The 20322-nt window shown below is 35.4% G+C and overlaps 1 protein-coding gene across 1 annotated transcript in view; it reads left to right on the forward strand.

Annotated features, from left to right (window-relative positions):
* LOC126824438 (uncharacterized) overlaps positions 1-19996 on the forward strand; it is a 31764-nt gene extending 11768 nt beyond the window's left edge. The window contains exons 2-8 of the mRNA XM_050553665.2: positions 10947-11081; positions 12189-13531; positions 14400-14451; positions 15154-15299; positions 15891-16036; positions 17420-17571; positions 18097-19996. Of these exons, the coding sequence (XP_050409622.1) occupies positions 10947-11081; positions 12189-13531; positions 14400-14451; positions 15154-15299; positions 15891-16036; positions 17420-17571; positions 18097-18857 (2735 nt within the window). The 3' untranslated portion in view covers positions 18858-19996. The remainder of the gene's footprint in view (positions 1-10946; positions 11082-12188; positions 13532-14399; positions 14452-15153; positions 15300-15890; positions 16037-17419; positions 17572-18096) is intronic.
* Positions 19997-20322: the final 326 nt, after the last annotated feature.

The raw sequence follows: 20322 nt of genomic DNA on the forward strand, positions 1-20322 counted from the left end.
CAGCAGCGCTAAGCCCTACTCTTATATCATGTTCCAACTGCCAAGGAACCTCGGTTTTTATACGCCCACATTGAAATGTGCTCGTATATTGTTGTCGCCCTCGTCCGTCCGTCAGTCCGGCGTCCAAAATTGCTTGTGGACGCTCTATAGCCTAAAGTTAATATCCGATTGACTTTAAATTTATACACAGTGTTAAGGGTCATGAGACGAAAAAGGCTATTGATTTTCAGCGATTTTCGTTAAATACTGTCGGAGTTATGGCTTACTGTTATGGCCCTTGATCACATCAAAAAATCTTGTGGACGCTCTACAGGTCAAAGTTAATATTAGATTAACTTTAAATTTATACACAGTGTTTAAGGTCATGAGACAAAGAAGCCTATTGATTTTCAGTGATTACCGATAATTACTGCCAGAGTTATGGCCCTTGATCACTTTGAAAAATCTTGTGGACGCTCTAGAGGCTAAAGTTAATATCCGATTTACTTTAAATGTATACACATTGTTTAAGGTCATGAGACGAAGAAGCCTATTGATTTTCAGCGATTTCCGATAATTACTGCCAGAGTTATGGCCCTTGAAAAATCTTGTGGACGCTAGAGGCTAAAGTTAATATCCGATTGGCTTTAAATTGATACACAGTGTTTACGGTCATGAGACGAAGAAGCCTATTGATTGTCACTGATTTCTGATAATTTTTGCCAGAGACAAAGAAGCCTAGTGATTTTCAGCAATTTCCGATAATTTTTGCCAGAGTTATGGCCCTTGATCACTTTGAAAAATCTTGTGGACACTCTAGAGGCTAAAGTTAATATCCGATTGACTTTAAATTTATAACAGTGTTTAAGATCCTGAGACAAACAAGTATATTGATTTTCAAGAATCTTTATGACTTGAACAGCTAAATCCATGGGGCAGGACTTTATAAAAACCAAACAAATTCTACTAATGGTTTTCTGATAATTACTTAATGAGTGGTTACTCTTAATCAGATTTTAATGTATTATAAATGTTTCATTACCGAAAAAAGTAAAAATATGTGACAACTCTTTTTGACTGCCAGGACGATATACCGGTAGCTGCTGTGGACGTATGTTTCATTGCCTGGCAACCTATCTTTCATCTAATCAGAACAACTATACATTGTCTCTTGCCAGGCCCTCTGTCCTGCGCCACTGACAAGCTGGAAAATCTTGATGAACTTTCTCGGCCAACGCAGTGATCGAAGACAGGACATCCGGGTTAGCGAGCCAATTTCTGTCTTTCTGAGCCATCAGGGCTCTGTCTAAAAGATCAGTAATGACGTGATAAGGAATTTTCTTTTTTGTTTGTTTTTTGTTCAGTGCGCTGATTTAGAAATAACCATGAGAATAAAATTTGAGGAAAAAAAAAACTAAAAACATTTTCCCATTATGAATTTTGTGTTGATTTATATTGAGGGGTGACAATCTCTCTTCATTGAAAATTTTTAAATCAATAGATAAGGCAGGTGTTGAGGGGCATTAGGTAAGATTAGATAAAGAGCTGACCGTTCTTGCTTAAAAAGTTAAAAAATAGATTATGAAAAGAGAATATGCTGAAAGTTTCAGTCAAATTGCTTCACTTTTAACCTAGATATTAGTGATTTTAAGCTAGCCTCAATCGTCAATACTACCGTTACGATAATAAACAAAGTCTTGATTATCCATTTTTACGTTTATTTCATCCACCACAAAACGTAATCAAATGGTCTTGTCGTTTCAGTCAAATTGCTTCACTTTTAACCTAGATATTAGTGATTTTAAGCTAGCCTCAATCGTCAATACTACTGTTACGATAATAAACAAAGTCTTGATTATCCATTTTTACATTTATTTCATCCACGACAAAACGTATTCAAATGGTCTTGTCGTTTTAATAAATGTCTGATTTATAATGTTTAAGGCCTAAAGAAAGACCTGCAATAGGCAGATTTAGCTCTTCCATAATGTATGTTTAAGATTTAAAGTAAAACCATGATTACAGAATCTATCCACCAATCGTTTTTTATACGGTACCTGACCTCCTGCCTATTCCTTGTCAGTCTTCTCTGTTACCCGCTAGTGCTGGGTATTGCCACAGCAGTCACGATACAATATGTATTGCGATTCGGGTGCTATAGAATGAAATCAAATGGGGGTTTAACGTCCTACTGTCCTGCTTCGACTGGGCTAATAAAGATGGGCATACACCATACAGTTTGCTATGAGGGACATTTTGTCCAGACAGAGGTGCCATGTCCTACACTACTCTTATACCGAATTCCATCTGCTAACGGATCTTTTAAGTGCACGCAAGTGTGTACACGATCTCAGTTTTTCATTCAATACGAACAACCAGACATCTGTCCTTGTCAGACCCTCCATCCTGTATCACTAACAAGTGGAAACCAAGCCGGAAAAACACAATGAACTTTCTCAGCCAACAGGTGCTACAATACAATTCGTATCCCGATTCATAACCAGGTCAATATTTACTAAGAAAACTACAGGATAAATGAATAATTGATATTTTTATTCCTGCCGACCTCAAAGAAATAAAACTGTTTTATATCACAAAATAAGGACCAAAACAATTTAAGAGTGTTTGTGTACCTACATGTCTGGAAGATGCATGGGTAATTAGGTGTGACAGGTTAGTTACTGAAGTGACAAAAAAAAATGGTGATGAATCGATTCAGCATCTCGCGATTCAATACGCATATCGTGAGAAAGTGAATCACGATATATCGGGCTAACACTATTCCCCTTTGGTTTTCTCCCACAGTTTAAGATTCCTACATGCTTGTATTGACATAAAATTGTACCATATGTTAGTCCTGAAACTGTAGTAATTGTGGGATGGGATCGTCTAAGATTGAGGTATTCTTCTACTTTGACTTTGTTGGTTGTGACCAATTAATTTAGGCAACTACAGTTCAGGTTCAATGATTAACTTTTTATGGTTGGAAAACCAGGCTGGAATCTAGATAGCATTTTATTTACGCTATCTGTTGGCAACAGATGCGTCTGGAAACACGCTAATTGTGAAATAAGAATCCTAATTTGAAAAAAATTGAATTGTGTTTTAAATGTAGCCTGACAGACTATTCCAAGCCTACTCTGTTAGAAAATGACCTGGTTTGAGTAAATGTTAAACTCTCTCTCTCTCTCTCTTTCTCTTTCTCTCTCTCTTCCCCCCCCCCCCCGATCTAAATTGCTGTATCATTAGGCCTGTCATTGAGTCAACTGGTGACAAGGAGTAGGGTTGCCTGTCCAACCTCATGGGTTTTCTCCGGGTCCTCCAGTTTCCTCCCACTGCTAAAGACCCCTACGCACAAGAGAATTATTGAAATAAAATTAAACCATATGTTAGTCCCGAAATGCCCTAGTCTGTGTCATGTGGACATTAAACCCATTTCTCTCTCTCTCTCTGATCTAAATTAATTGATGTTCTCTATACTATGATACTGGTAATCTTAAGTTGTGGACAGATTGTAAAGTTAAACCAGGATATAAATATTAACACCCACCCACTAAAATATGTCATCATATCTCTCCTGTAATTGTATAGTTATTAATACACTTAAGGTTGTTATCTGATTCCCCATTAAATAGGGGCGAATCACACCTTTTCAGTTCATAATTATTATACTCATTCAAAATGCATCTATTAACACAGGGCAACTAAATATTTATGAATCATATAACATGGATGGTAACAATAAAGTTAAACCTATGTTCCCAGAGAACAGTATTTATTGGGTGCTTATGGCAATTTTGGTATATACAAGTGTATGGAAAGTAGAAATATCCAATCTTACTAGAAAAATACTGGATTCCCTGAAAAACAATCATGGAGCGCATACGGGACAAAAATGTACGGGTTTCCCTAATCGACAGCCCGACAATTAGGAGTGTCTGCACACGTGACGTCGAAGGTTGCATGCAGAGATTGAGCGCTTGATGTACATGTTGATAAACTTTATGAGGACTTAGACGTACAACACTTTCTGAGATAAAAATCACGGAAAAAGATGCAGGCAGTGGATAATCCAAGATTTTAATTAGGCTTCGATATTTGTAATAAATAGCGATAAAAGCAACATCGTCTTTTGTATGCAATGAATTCTCCTCCGACATCGCACTCGTTGTGTCACATGACACAAACATGACCTCTTTTGAGTTTTTATAGCTGGGTATTCCCTGACAATTGCAATGTTTTGAGAAGCAAAATTATGATAAATTAATTAGTTTGAATATGTTTTTATTCCAAATATATCATCAAATCACCCATTTTATACCCGGGAATGTATCTTTAAAGCACAAGAAAATTATTTTCAAATCCTTATCATAAACTTTATATGATATGCAAATATGAAGTCTACGATGTGCTAATAAATACATTTCACATAAAAGCTGATCTATGACACTGTATTTTTGTAGGGCATACTCTTTTTATGTCCCATGTAAATCTGCCACTGATATGTATAGTAACAAATGGCTAAAACCAAGCAGGGCCGTATTTAGCGGAGGTGAAGGGGGTACATTGCACCCCCAGAAAAATAAAGCGCCTGGAGAAATTGCGCCCCCACCCCATCCAAAAAAACAAAAATTATTTGACAATCTTTCAATTATAAAATAATACACTTGATTATGATCACACAGTGATGCTCTTAAGGCACTGATCAGTCGATCAGTTTTAAGGGTGCCCACACGCCAATGGGTTTGTTTGCCCTGATCGAAACTTTCTTATATCACATACTAGGAGGCTATGGCGCCCAACCACTCTGCAGCACCCCCACTTTTAAAATCCTACATACAGCCCTGAAACCAAGTAAATGTTTGTGGACCCTCCAGAGTTCACAGTTTTTGTCTGAGGATTAAAAGCTTTCAGTTTGAGTTTGGTGTGAGTCAGATCTTCCAATCCAGAGACATGCCCCTTTTTCTGAAAACCTGAACATAATAGAGGCTATAGTTTTTAACAGATCTTTTCCAAATTTGGCTTGAAGCACTTGGGTCATGAAAGTACAAACACTATTGATAATGGAAATTCCTCAACCTTTTGCTCAAGAGTTATGCATGCTTCTCTTAGCTGAAAACTTTGTGAATGCCAGAAGCCACTGTTTTTTGCAGATGTTTTTCAAATTTAGTGAGAAGCATTTGGTTAATGCGAGGATGAATCCTATTGATATTCAGCATTCTGAAACCTTCTGTTCCAGAGTTACTCCCTTTAGTCAAAAACCGTCTGAATAGTTTTTAACAGATTTATTTCAAATTTTTTGTGAAGCATTAATTGGCTCGTGAAAGAATGAACCCTATCAATATTCAATGCACTGTTATCTTCCATTCCAGAGACACTTTCCCGGTCATGAGTAAGAGCACACTGATCAGCAGTGAATTTTCGCTAGGCCGCTACAATCACTGATAAGGATGACATCGATGCGACTTAATGAGTCCCAAATATTAACTTTTTTCTTCCGTCAAATTAAATTTTAAAACATTTTTTTCATTTATTAGAAAAATAAATAAAGACGTTTGAATTATTTGTAGTTAAAAATTATTTCCTATTTAGTGTAAATGGGTATTAAAATAAGTAAAGTTCACCATTTAGCCCGAATCAGTAACGTCTTATGTAAACAATGCATGCGCTATTGAGCCAATGATTGACGCCGCCTGTCGAAACAGTCATCTGTTACAGAGATATTAGATGATCTCTGTGAAACAGATTGGACACCTCTTGCAAAATATGGGCATATCTTGCATGGCAACGGCTTGTTAAATGTAATATCACTTCTCATATTTAGTGGAGTAATTAATCACCATTACACATAACTTTGAAAGTAATTAATTACCATTACTTTATGAGTTCAGTATAAAGAGATAGAGAAATAGTATTGAACAAAGGCATGGCAGACATTGTCTAATCCACTGAATATCTCAGCCATCCAATAGTTTAGAAAGTTGATTATGGGCTGGTCGTGTGAATAAATGTCTAAATAATAATTTATACAACATTTATATGAAGAAAAAAGACCCGCAGTATGCAGATTTAGCTCTTACATTCATGTACATGTAATACCCCTTGGATATATCCAAAAATACATTTATTTCATAATGACGTGTAATTTCAGTTATACAACCTTTGTAAAGAAACTATTTACATTTATTGAATTATCTGATATTAAAATGTACTGAACAACCTTCTATGTTTAATGTATTTTTACAAGCCATATGGTTACCACAACAGCTTTGGTCAAAAAATTCCCTTTTCCTTAATGCAGTATTTTATATGACAAGTCATATGACAATTTATTTTAAACACGATTTGTGGTAGGTTTCATGGCATATGGTGAATTCTTTAATGTCTGTAAAAAGGTTGTTCTGTGTAAGAGGGGTGGGGGGGGCTTTAGATCATAAGGTCTGTCATTGAGTCAAATGTCATGGTTTTGATCCCACACTTGTACTTAACAAGGAGTATGGTCGCCTGTCCAACCTCATGGGTTTTCTCTGGGTCCTGAAATAAACAGGTTTGTATCGAGTGGATGTTAAACCCCATTTCTCCCTCTGTTTGAATTCCATAAACTAGATTGTGCTTTATTAAGAAATATTGATCAATGTGTTATTCAGTTTATTCAGCCTGTAGTCATACATGTAGGTAATTACAACTTAAAAGACATATTCCATTGACATTTAAGGCATTAATTATGTTACATGTACATTGAAGGTTTTATCTAAATTATATATGAAGTTAATAATTATTGTTCATTAGCCCAGAGTTATAAATGTTGATTTTATTTAAATGTCTTGAAAAAAAGTGTACATGTATTATTGTTACTAAACACTTCAATCATGAACAACTGCCACATGATTAAGCTCTATATACATGTACACTATAATACAAGATTCAACTGCATTTACAGAATAAAACAGAATAACAAAGAACATACATGTACATGAAATGAAATGGGATTTAATTAATGTCCTTCTCTCCTGCACCAATTGTGCTAAGGAAGACCGGCATACGCAATACAGTGTGCAATACAACAGCACTACCGCCTACTTTTATTTTGAATTCAAACTGCCAAGGGTTCTTTTACGTGCTTCCCAATGTGTACACAGGACCTGGGTTTCTTGTCCATTCCTAACAATTAGGCGGTAGCCCGATTTACCCACATCCACCCAAATCTACCCTACTCCACACAAATCCATGATTATTTCAGCTAATATTATAACAATTTATATCTATATTTGATAATATATTGTTCTTTATGCCAAATTGGCAATTTTATTTAAAATCGTAATGTTTTTGTTTAAAAAATGTCCATCAAAATGCAATTTCCAAGCAACTGATTTTGCGCAAAACACTAGTTTTGTCCCTTGGTTACACCTTCCAAACTTGCTTGGAAATTGCATTTTGATGGGCATTTTTGACACAAAATGCTACGATTTTGAATTTTAAATGACAATTTAGCATAAAGAACGGTATATTATCTAGTACTGATATAAATTATTCTTATGAGTTGAAATGTTGGTGGATTTGGTGTTACAGCTTCCAAACTTGCTTGGAAATCACATTTTGTGGCGCATATTGACACAAAAATGTGATTGTAAATTAGAGTTGACAATTTGGCATTCTGAACAGTATATTATCAAATATCGATATAAATTATTGTCTTTTTAATTGAAATAATGGTGGATTTGGATAAATCGTAGAACAACATAAAATTATTCATCAGATAAAGTGAGAAGTACATGTAGCACCACTGCTGTTTTTCACCTAAACTTATTATTAGTTTACACAGTACCTATTATTTCAATAATAATTAGAATGTGTTGGATGTAATCTAAGCTGTGTGCTCACATGACTGGAGTAGTTGGGGGGTTGACTATAATGACAAGCTTAATAAATATCCAATCTGTTCAAACAACCATATACATTCACATGATATTTGATGAGCTTTCGAGGTCTGTCTTGGTCTAAACTGAGTAATTAGGAGTTGACTATAATGACAAGCTTAGTAGATATCCAATCCATTAGAACAACCAGACTTTCACATGGTATTTGTAATTTGATAAGCTTTGGAGAAAGCTCTGTCTTGGTCGTTATAGTTTGTGCACAATCTACTTCCAGTGTACTAAGTGTTGTTTAATGGTTGAGAGCCAAACATTAACTAATATACTCTTCAAAAAAAGTAGGGGATATTCAGAAACAATACAAAACTGTGGAAATGCACTGCTGTTTTTATTAGAGATAACCAGTGTATGTTAATAACAAGCCAATTGCCTACACATGAACATAAACAGTTCATATACCGTCAAAAGTGAAAATGGATGTTTTGATTTTTGTCTTAATAATGAGTAATTGCTCTACCAATCCTCAGACATTCAGCAATTCGTCGTGGCATGCACTTAACCAACCCTCCAAGCACGATTTGGGGCAATCTGACCCACTCCTCTTGCAGTGCCACGGCCAATTCTTCAGTGTTGTCGGTTGACGTCGACTAACACATCTCCCGATCAAATTAAACATAACACACTAAAGCAAAGATACGCTAAACGGTAAATCTTATGCAAGAACTGATAGGAAAGCAAACATGGATAGATAAACCAGCATGCGGCAGTTTTCATCAACCCTTCCTTGAAGTGTCAAATTTGACAATAGACCCCTCCCACGTGTATGGTGCTATTGCGTGTCGCATGTGTAGCTCAGTGGTTCTGTTGGGGCGATAAGTTCTTTATCTGTGAACAAACTCTCAAAGCATGTCAAGTGTCCATGGCCATTTATCATATAACAACCTGCATAGGTATTTGCATTTCAATATCCCTACTTTTATTGCACAATGTCTTAAGCTAGAGACCATTAAACTACTTAAAATATAGACACTCCACACATGTTTATACAATGAAATACGTCATGCGAGTCCAATATTTCACTAGTATAAATAATGTGTGATTGGCAAGTTGCCCATACCATTATAACATCAAAGGGTGATGTCAAATCTGTATTTTAAATGTACATAGTATGTCAGTTATTGCTTTCTGTGCTGTAGTGGTTGTTCCTATTTAGCTCTCCACTATCTTTGTAAACTAAATTGTTCATTCACAATCGCTTAGCTGTTTCAAGAAGCAATTAAAAGACTCTTCTTTTTTCGACTGCTTATTAGTTGTTAACATTAGCTGTGTTTTTATCTTGTGATCAGCAGAGAGCTAAATGTGCCTTGAGCATTAACTTTAATGGATCTGTGCGTAATATGAGAACTCTCTATTATTATTACATTACACTATATATTACATTAAATAAGCTGATCATCATTTGAGGTGTTGTTAATCCTTTATAAGTTGAATCTTGGAAACAAATATCAATCCAAAAATGGTTTAGACCTGTTAGTATTTACAAAGATATAAATTGAGTTTTTTTATATGCCCACATTTTCATATCTGATTGTAACTTCCTGAATTATGGCCCTTGATTGTATGAAAAATCATGTTTTTAGCTTGACGTCACAATTTTTATCGGATTTAAAGAAACGTTTGAATACATCACCGTTAAGCCATAATGATGGATGAGTTCGAATTTCGTGAAAATCGGACCAAAACTGCCGGACAAAATGGCCGCCTCTTGTACGCAAATATTGTAAAGTTTTACCAAGGTTGTGGACTCTCTAGAAGTCACAATTTTTATCCAATTTTGATGAAACTTATAATGTATCTTTATGTCCCAAATATCGCAGTTCATTTCGATATTTGCACATTGCAGACTATAACTTCCTGGATCATGGCTCCTGATTATACGAAAAATAGCTTTTTTTATAGCTTGTTCTCTATCCATCTCTTGCAAAATGTGGCCATATCTTGCCTGGCAACTGCTGGTTTTGACATTTGTTATTTTATGCAGACAATAAAAGTCGATAACCCTATTGAATCCACGTCCTGAGATTATCTCATATTCCTTTTTGGGTTTTTTGTTCTTGATTAAATGTTGAAAAATCAATTTGGGAACATTTTAGCTGGGATTAAAATGTGCAAAAAGTAAACTGATGATCGGAAGCTTAAATTTAATTCCAACCTCCTAGTTAGACCATTGCCATCTAGAAACGATGTTCAGTAGACAACCACTGTCAAGACTGGTCACACCATTTCTATTGCATCTTTCTTGTATTCATTGCTAAGTTTATCTCTGTTGATGTTATGGTTTTGTTATTTATATGGTGTCTAGTCCGTAGATTAGTCTCATGGTTGTTGTTTTTGTGTGGTGCAGTCTTCAGGCACTTCAGCCATCCTTTTCAGACAATATTCTAAATACGTGAAAATCTAAAAACAAATTTTAAAAGTAATGATCATCTCAAATTCTTTTTTTATTTCAAATGTAAAGATACCATTACTACATGTACATGTACCTGTAATATTTCAGTTAGAAATAGGTGAAATGCTTATCTCTTTGCTTGATTATTCAATATCTTGTCTTTATTTTTGTTCATAAAAGTATTTTTAGTACATAATTGATTTCCCTTGCTTATTTATAACAAGCTTATCTCTATGCTTGATTATTCAATATCATATGTCTTTATTTCCGTCCATTACGACTATTTTTAGTAAATGAATTAACAGTTATCTCGCATTAATTTAAGGAAATTAGCTGCAGTCATTCATGTGTATCAATGCTCATGTATTTTAGATTGAAGTTATCGACAATGGTGTCGACATTGTTATTGTATTGTTTGTAATATTGTATTCTTAGATGAATTGGATGTTAATACAGGCATGTGTCCAGAGGGACTATACTGTTAAATAGAGCAGTTGTCTCAGAGCTTTATAATTTATGAAATTGGAAGGTAAACCATCAGACCTCAACCAAACTTGAAGTTGTCCCCACCTTGGAACCCCCCATTGTTCAGATTCCTGGTGAACCCCTGTTATCGTATTTTATTGGTATTATTGTATTTTTAGATGAATCAGATGATGGCGATGATGTTATTGTTATTAAAGAAGAACCACCTGTTGTTGATAATGATGTCATCTTTGTTTCTGCTACGCTCGCCATCAATAAACTGACAGATACTCCATCTAAAGCAGAACCTTCTGGTTAGTATTGATTTTGAAATAAAGAATGGCGTACATCGACACAGCTACTTGAATTAACACAAATTGAGCGTTTGAAGTCGATTTGTGTATTTGCAAGCGCACATACATCGACATTGACACAAATCGGAAACTTATCGTATCCACTCAGTTGCTCCCAGTTGCTGGCAACTAGTTGTCTCCTGTACATCATGCTTAAGATGCCGGTGGTCTTATTCATGAAAACTTGAACTCAAATATTTTAAAGATGTCTTCCTGCTTACAAACAGTGTGATTTGATGATATATTTAGACTAAAAACATATTTAAATTAATTCATCTATCAAAAGTTTGATTCAAATACCTCTCCAAGCATTTTACAATATGGTAAATATATTGTATTTACCATAAATACCAAAGCCAAAGTAAATTCTTGGATTAGATCAACACATAAGAAGCAGTCCTTACTTCACTCCCTGTCTTCATTAGCCCAGTTGGAGCAAAACAGTAGGACGTTAAACCTCATTTCATTTCATTTCCTTACGTCACTCAATCATTTTTGTCCTGTGAGCACCCCAATGCTTTTTATCAGGGAATCCAGTATTTTTCTAATAAAATTGACTGTCTCTACTTTCCATATATGCCAAATATACTATAAATACTTTCATGGGAATGTATCTGTAAGGGTACTGCCCTTTCATTCTTCAAAATAAATCTTTATTAAGTTTGATAATCCTCCTAGAGATTGAACTTTCACAATACTGCAAATATCTCAAATAAAATGAAATGGGGTTTAACGTCCTACTGTTCTGCTCTGACTGGGCTAATGAAGTCCGGCATATGCCATACAGTGTGCTGTGAGAGAAATTTTGCCCGGACAGCAGCCAACTGCCAAGGGATCCTTTACATTCACACCAATGTGTACACAGGACCTCAGTTATTCGTACTATCCGAACGACTACTCTCAAATGACAGTTAGTGGCTTAAAGATAGCAAAGTCGAGATACGATGCAGAAACCAAGCGTAAAAAATCGCTATGCCTCTCCTAAACTTAACTACTCTTGGTTTCAGTGTCATGATACATTTTCTAGTACTGACATTTGTAAAATGATTGAATTGTTTTATTTTGTAGATTGTGTACAGACAGTGCTGTGTGATTCAACTTGTAATATAGATGACGACGATGATGATAATGATTCTACCTCCACACCCTCTGTGTCTGTCAGCAAACAGAACGTGGACCTCGAGACTAATCTGGAAGACGTCTTTGGTAACGGAATTGATCAGCTGTTACGTGCCGCAGGTTATACTTCTAGCCCTCCAGGCACTGATCACCTGAATAAAGCTCCAGATAGCCAAGGAGTTACAGATAGCAGCAATGCTTCTGCAGCAGGCACAAGTCAAGACCATGTCTCTACGGTGACAGCAGATGCACAAATGGACTTAGATGCTAATAAGGATGAAAACGACAGATCAGTCGAACATCAAGCCAACTCGTCAACAAATCTAGCCAATCAGACGCTTGATGCAACAGTGAATACCTCAGCTCAAGCAGACGCAAATAGTCTTTCAGTGAATGGTGCTACAACTGATTTATTCCCAAATCAAACCTATGTAACTACTATGAGATCGTGTACATTAAATAACAATAATGACGTCCTCGTTGATTCACTCTTAATAACCAGTAACTCAGCAGCTACTCAACCCTCTTCTACCCTTCATACGGACACAAAAGATGAAGCTTTTCAACAAATTGAGCAATACGTGCGTCTGTTAGCAGAAACAGACAATCAAGATCCCAAATTGTGTACATCTGCTAATCCTTTACGTACACATGAAACCCCTAAAACGGGACCAACACTCGGAATATCAACAAACTATGCAAATATTCCAAATCAAACGCCATTAAACTATAATTCCGATTTGAAATGTTCACGCATCGGGCCTGATAATCAGTTTAATTCAAATATGTGCATGCAAACCTCAACAAGTAGTGCAAATCTTTTAAATCAAGTGCAGGTAACTCCAAACAATGTTCTCAAGTCTGCAGATCAGAGTGGTGCTTCCTGTTCATCAACCACAAATACAGCTGCATCTGCATGCAACACCAATCAGGGAACAGTTTCGAATAATGACGACAGATTTTTATCCTCATTGTTTGACATGTATCTACCAAATTCTAATTCAACATCAACGCCAAAGCCAAGTCTTTCACGAACCACAGATCTTTCACAAGACAATTTGCCACCACGAAAACGCTATAAATACACAATCAATATGTCTCAATCGATAGACTATGGCTCTTCTGTTCCTATGGAAACAAACATTTTGACAAATAAGAGCAACCAATCAGAAATAATCTGTGTTAAATGTACGAAAACTAGTTTGATTAAGGTTTCATGCTGTTCTAATGGCCATGTGTTTTGTGAAGTTTGTATCCAGGAACATACCAAACAAGTTTTACTTGAAAAAACGGTGAGTACTACAAGATCTTTTTGTGTTTTCTCGCTTTTTGTGTTTTCTCGTTTGCATGCCAGTCCTGTTTGATAATGTATGCAAATTATCTAGAAATATATTTACCGTTACTAGAATAGTACAGAATTCTTATGTCAAGTTAACAAGGCCCCCTCATCATGCAAGGATTATCCAGTCCCAAATCTTAATGGAAAATTGAGCTTTCATTTTTTTTAGTTAACTTTTTCACCTGGATCTCTAACTATAAATTCAAACATGCGTTGCACGACCTATTGTTCTAATTTGGTGTGACACATTGGGTTCATGAGAAGACGAAACATGACTTGTTATTCAGCATTGAATGACCTTCCATTCCAGAGTTACCCCTCTTTTCTGAAATCCTTACAATCACTACACAGAGGCTTAAGTTTTTAACAGATATTTTTCAAACTTGATGGGAAGCCTTGGAACAATGGGAGGATGAATCCTATTGATTACCACTGTCTTCGTCCATCTATGGCAAATGTTGGCGTATCTTGCAGAAAATAGACAAATGTAACTGTATTTAGGTCCACCAATGTTTGTCACAGATGCCATTTTCCAGCCTTAGTATAAAGAACATTGATTAGCATAATAATTAATTAATCACCATTTATTATTTCATTGCTATTGATTATTTGACATTTAAGCAAGAAAACAAAATCAAAACATTTAAGTTAGAAAACAAAGTCACAACATCAACGGTAGATTTTGGACACGATTTAAAGATTCAATTTTCACAATATTGTAGTTTACAAGAGATTGAAAATCTCACAAAAGAAGATCAGCAGGTTTGATTAAATGATTGTTGATTTGTTATGAATAATACATTTGGTTTGTTATTTTTTAGTTCAAATATTTGTTTTGTTTGGAAGAAAGTTGTAGGGGTGTTTACAGTATTGGTAAGTGTTTTATTTATTGTTGGAGGGGTTGGATGGCCGAATGGTTAGCATGTGCGTGCTGTATCATAAGGCCTGTCATTGAGTCAGCTGGCATGATTTCGAATCCCCGGTTGTATGTGACAAGGAGTAGGGTGGCCTGTCCAACCTCGTGGGTTTTCTCCGGGTCCTCCGGTTCCTCCCACTGCTAAAGATCCCTACGCGCAAGCGAATTATTGAAATAGAATTAAACCATATGTTAGTCCCAAAATTGTTGTTATGGTACATGTTGAGTTTTCATTGTATGTTGGTTTATGTACAATACACCATATGCAAAACAGAATAATGTGCAACACAAGTTATGAAGTATGGTAATGTATATGACCCAGTATATAAGGCAAATTAAAAAAAATTTCTGAATTTTTATTTTATTTTGATTAAATCTGCCTAATCAAACCAACTGCTGTTGATCGGGTTTGAAAAGTTATAAGCACTTGTAAACATGCAGATGACATCAGAGGTATTAGATGGTCACGTGTATTTTTTTGGTTGGCCAAATGGTCTAAGGTCTGTCACTGATTCAACTGGTATGGTTTTGATGTCACATTTGTGCTTAACAACTAGTAGGGTTTTTCTCGGGTCCTTTGGTTAACTTCCAATGCTCAAGACCCCTACGTGCAAAAATTGAGTCTACTCCTGTATGTATGTTATAATGTATTCTTCTAGATGAATTAAAGAAAACATTACCAGAGATGGTTGTAGATATATTAGAAAAAAGGGAAGCAGAGAAATGTGATGATAATACTGAAGATAGACAGAAAGACGACCATCAGGACATACCTCCAGAGTGGTCTCCCATTGATGAAAGATCTGTAAGTCTATTATTCAAGATGTTAAGATGTTCAGAAGAACTAAGTAAGGGGGGTGGGGGGAAATGGTTTAAGACATGTGCTTTAGTCATTAAGGTCTGTCATCGAGTCAAACGGCATGGTTTCAATTCTCAGCCTAAAGACCCTACACACAAACTAATTATTGATATAAAATTAAAATATACTTGGTTTGTGTTGAGTGAAAGTTAAACCCCATTTCTTTCTCTCTCATTCATCTATTTTATGGATAGCACAGACATCAAAGTGACTTGGGGGGAAGGGGGAAGCAATGCTAGTGTTGAGTGGAAGTTAAACCCTATTTCTCTCTCTCTCTCACTCTCTCTCTCTCTATCTCATATTCATCCATTATATGGATAGCACAGACATCAAAGTGACTTCGGGGGAAGGGGGCAGCAATGCTAGTGTTGAGTGGAAGTTAAACCCCATTTCTCTCTCTCTCTCTCTCTCTCTCTCTCTCTCTCTCCCTCTGTCTTATATTCTAACTTTTGACAAATCAGTTGACTAATCCTTGACAAAGAAAGGATTGTATAAATTTCAAAGTAATGTTTTATCTTTTTATCTTTTTTTTTGTAGACATTGAAGATAGTTGTTTTGGACAATGATTCTATTGAATTTATAACTGTTGCCATTCGATTCTATAAAACTATGAATGGAGTTCGCTTCTGTTTACATAGAATTTCACGAGTACAGAATTTGACGTTGTGGAAGTATTACAACTTGTAAGTGAAAAATATTCAATATTTTTCTTTTTTTTTCTCCATTTCAAATCCATATGTGATGTCAGTGAAAGGCATATATTAAGCATTGTTGTGTTAAATGTGTTGAACAATGTTGACAAATTTCAGTCCTGCCATTTGTTTTGAACAATGAAATCATTAAGGTTTTTTTCGATGTGTCTACATCTCCCACTTCTAATTGTGTATAAGTCGACAGCTAACTTGCAGTGGTAATTCAGTTGACTTGAACAATTTCTAAATTTCACAGTGTAAATCAGCTGACTTTCAGTGGTAATTCAGTTGACTTACAGTAGTAATTCAATAGACTTACAGTGGTAATTCAATTGACTTGCAGTGGTAATTCTGTTGACTTACAGTGGTAATTCAGTTGATTTGCAGTGGTAATTCTGTTGACTAACAGTGGTAATTCAATAGATTTACAGTGCTAATTCAATAGACTTGCAATGGTAATTCAATTGACTTGCAGTGGTAATTCAATTGACTTGCAGTGGTAATTCTGTTGACTTGCAGTGATAATTCAGTAGACTTACAGTGGTAATTCAATTGATTTGCAGTGGTAATTCAATAGATTTACAGTGCTAATTCAATAGACTTACAGTGGTAATCAATTGACTTGCGGTGGTAATTTTGTTGACTTACACAATGCCTTAATTAAAACAGTAGTAAATCGGTTAACTTAAACACTGCTAAAAACTGTGTTAAAACATTAGTAAATCAGTTGACTTACAGCATTAAATATGGTTCGGCAGGGATAAAACAAACCCAAAAACTAAACGGGACAAATGAAAACCTATATTAATCTCCTATCTGTAGTTGGGAGTAGATCTACTGTTTTTGTCATATTTTATGTCTTTCATATACCATCATTTAGCCCAGTAGTGATCCTTTGACAAAATAGGGATCGTGGTGGCCAAGTGGGTAAGACGCTGGCTCGCTAACCTGTAGGTCTGGTGTTTGATCCCTGCAATGGCCAAGAAAGTTCATCCAGATTTTCCTGTGTGGTTCCTCCTTGTCAGTGATGCAGGACGGAGGATGGGACGAAAAAACAAGGTCCCATGTACACCTTGGCGTGCACGCAAAAGATCCCTTGACAGTTGGAATTTGATATAAGTGTAGGCCGTAGTGCCGCTGTCAGGGCAAAATTTCCCTTATAGCACACTGAATGGCATATGCCTGTCTTCATTAGCTCAGTTCAGAACAGAACAGTAGGATGTTAAACCCCGTTTCATTTCATTTCATTTCATTTTATTTCATTTCATTTTGACAAAATAAAAGAGTAGAAAACAAAAAATTACATTTTTAGGAAGGATTGTCTTGAGAACCAGAATATTTGTTTTGTACAGCCTAATATGTTTGATATTTCAGGAAGCGGATAGAAATGATACATGAAAATGATGGTCTGAATGTTCAGGAAGAGACGTTATTTCACGGAACACAGGGTCAGTGTGTGGAAGCCATCACAAAGAAAGGTTTTGATTGGAGATTATGTGGTAAACATGGCTCTCTTTATGGAGAAGGTAATTCTATAACAGGTTTTATTACAAATTTAAATATATAACAAATCCCAATGTTGGAGAATATTTTGATGGGACCGTAAAATTTTGAGGTTTTTGTGGTTTTTCATTTGCTCATTTCACATTTTACCTGCATTATCACTTGTTTCCACCCCACATTTGTCAATGGACCTGATACATCGTTAATAAACACTAAGTATATTCAATAGAATTCTGTTCTGTATGAACTGATATTGCATTGTCAGATAGACATCAACTTGTTTGATCAGGTAATTGGATTAAATCTAACGAGAAGCTCTTGTTTTATAGGCATACATGTACATTGTAATATGAACCTACATTATATTGCCATCTATCCATAATTACCTTGTGAATGCTCATAGATCACTGTAATATTTTGATATCCTTGAAATACATTGTTTACATTAGTGTGACAAAGACTATTGATTTCCAATTATTTCCTATAATTACTTCCAGAGAGTTATTTCCCTTGTCCTCGTATGTCACATTTATTCTTTCTCATTTCAGGTTCATATTTTGCCAAGAATGCAATTTATTCCCACGACTACACAGATTTCCACAATTTTAAACAAGTAAGACATCATCGAAAGAAATTCCAGGCTATTCGACAAAAATTAAACCTATTTCATCCTCCGCCTGCTCATCAAAGTCTTGTTAGTATTCCCTACACTCCTAACTTTAACCCTCCTCCACCAGCTCACCAACTATTGTTTGGTTCTACAAACAATAGCCAAGGTTCCTTTATTTCGGTGGTTAACTCAGTTCCTGTTCCAAACCCAACATACCTTGGAGCCTCCACGTCATCTGCCTTCAACATGTTTTCTTCAGCACCCAACAGTCTCTACTCGCTCAGCAACAGAAACATCCCTGTCAATCTGAATCCGCAGCATTCCACGTACCCTATCAACAACCCTCTTCTCGGATTTAACGATCTTAATACGCCTGTGATCAATCCACACATGCCGACTCGTGGCAACTCAGTCCCAAATGTTACCATAGAAGCAGCTTCAGAGAGTTCAACAGAGGCCAAGGAACCGGAATATCTGCTCAAAATGTTCCTGTCTCGAGTTCTTGTTGGCAAATCAACAGGAGGTCAAAAAGGGTATCGTAAACCTCCACCATTATATCCCGAAACGGACAAAATGGGCAGATGTTATGATTCATGTGTGGATAATATTTTCGATCCCAAAATCTGGGTTGTTTTTGATAGTCATCAGAGTTATCCTGAATATTTGATAGAATATACCTGTTGTGATTTAACAGACTGAGTATCTACTGTAACAGAATACATCTTTTCTTGTGTATAGTACTGAATACCTAAGAGAATACACCTCTCTGGTTTAAAACTTGATGTGTGTTATTACATAATAGATGTTAAACAAGTTATTTTCTCCCTTGAACATGTCTCGTGGCTTGGAGTTAAACATTTGGACAAGTGTATATAATATCAATAATGTAATGTGCGACTCCATGTTCTGATGGCAGTTTTAAATCAATTACAGGACTCACAATAGGTGAATGCATCATCATTGGAGTAAAAATAATTTCGAGTGACCTCAAGCTCGAGATTACCTATGAAGTTGTATGAACGACGGGGGATACTTAATTGAACGTTCCGTAATTGAATTCTCTTAATCAAAGAAATAGTGACAATCGAGTGAAAGGGGGGATTCGACTACAATGCATGTGTTGACTGCGTAAGAAAATATCTCAAGCAAACATGACAGCTGAAACATATTCATTAGGATTAATTACCGGGTACGTCACGATTCTACTCACATCACCTCCGTTGTCAAGAATGACAGTGTCACTCAATAACAGTTCTGTCCATTCTCGAAATTCCGGACTGACAATCGAACATCCCCTAGGAGATTATGTCAATATGTACAACTTAAATTCATCTCATACCTCTGCTTGTGTAGTAGTTTTCAACAATGACATACAAGACTACACAGCTGACTCGTCAAGACGACTAGTAAGTTGGAGACCTTTTGAATATCTTAATTTCAGCAGTACTGTGAAAATGTGTTTGAGGATATACAATCATTTATTAAATATATAAGTTTAAAGTTAACCAAGAAGAATTTGATAGAATGTTTATTCTAATATTTCAACAACTTGTTTGTATGAGCATCTTTTTTTTTTTAAATTTTATTAGAGTATATGCATTCATTGTACTTGTATATTATTACTTCTATTGAGTATATGTACCTGTATGTCCTAATTTGAAACTGAATATTTTTACAGTTCATCCCCTTAATATTTTAAAGCCACATATTGTTTTATAAATATATAAAAATTTAAGTGTAATTTGGATTTTATTTGTGACCTACAACCGCTTCAGTTCATCTTTCCAAATAATCATATCCCACAAATTATATACTTTAGTGATGATTTTTATAATTAATTGCTGATATACATGTAATTATATTTCTTACTAAATGTAATAACCATTGTTACTATATGTAATTGCAGTTGTTAATATATGTGATATATAATTACAATTGTTAATATATGCAATTACAATTGTTACTATATATAATTACAATTGATAATATAATTGTCATTAATATATATAATTACCATTGTTGATATATATATAATTACCATTGTTAAGATATGTAATTACAATAGTTAATAAATGTAATTAAGATAGATAGTACATGTAATTACAATTGTTAATAAATGTAATTACAATTTCGACAATATGCACTACAGTTATTCAATGCTTAA

The sequence above is a fragment of the Patella vulgata genome, chromosome 6, assembly GCF_932274485.2.
Source record: "Patella vulgata chromosome 6, xgPatVulg1.2, whole genome shotgun sequence".
Classification (NCBI taxonomy): Eukaryota; Metazoa; Mollusca; class Gastropoda; family Patellidae; genus Patella; species Patella vulgata.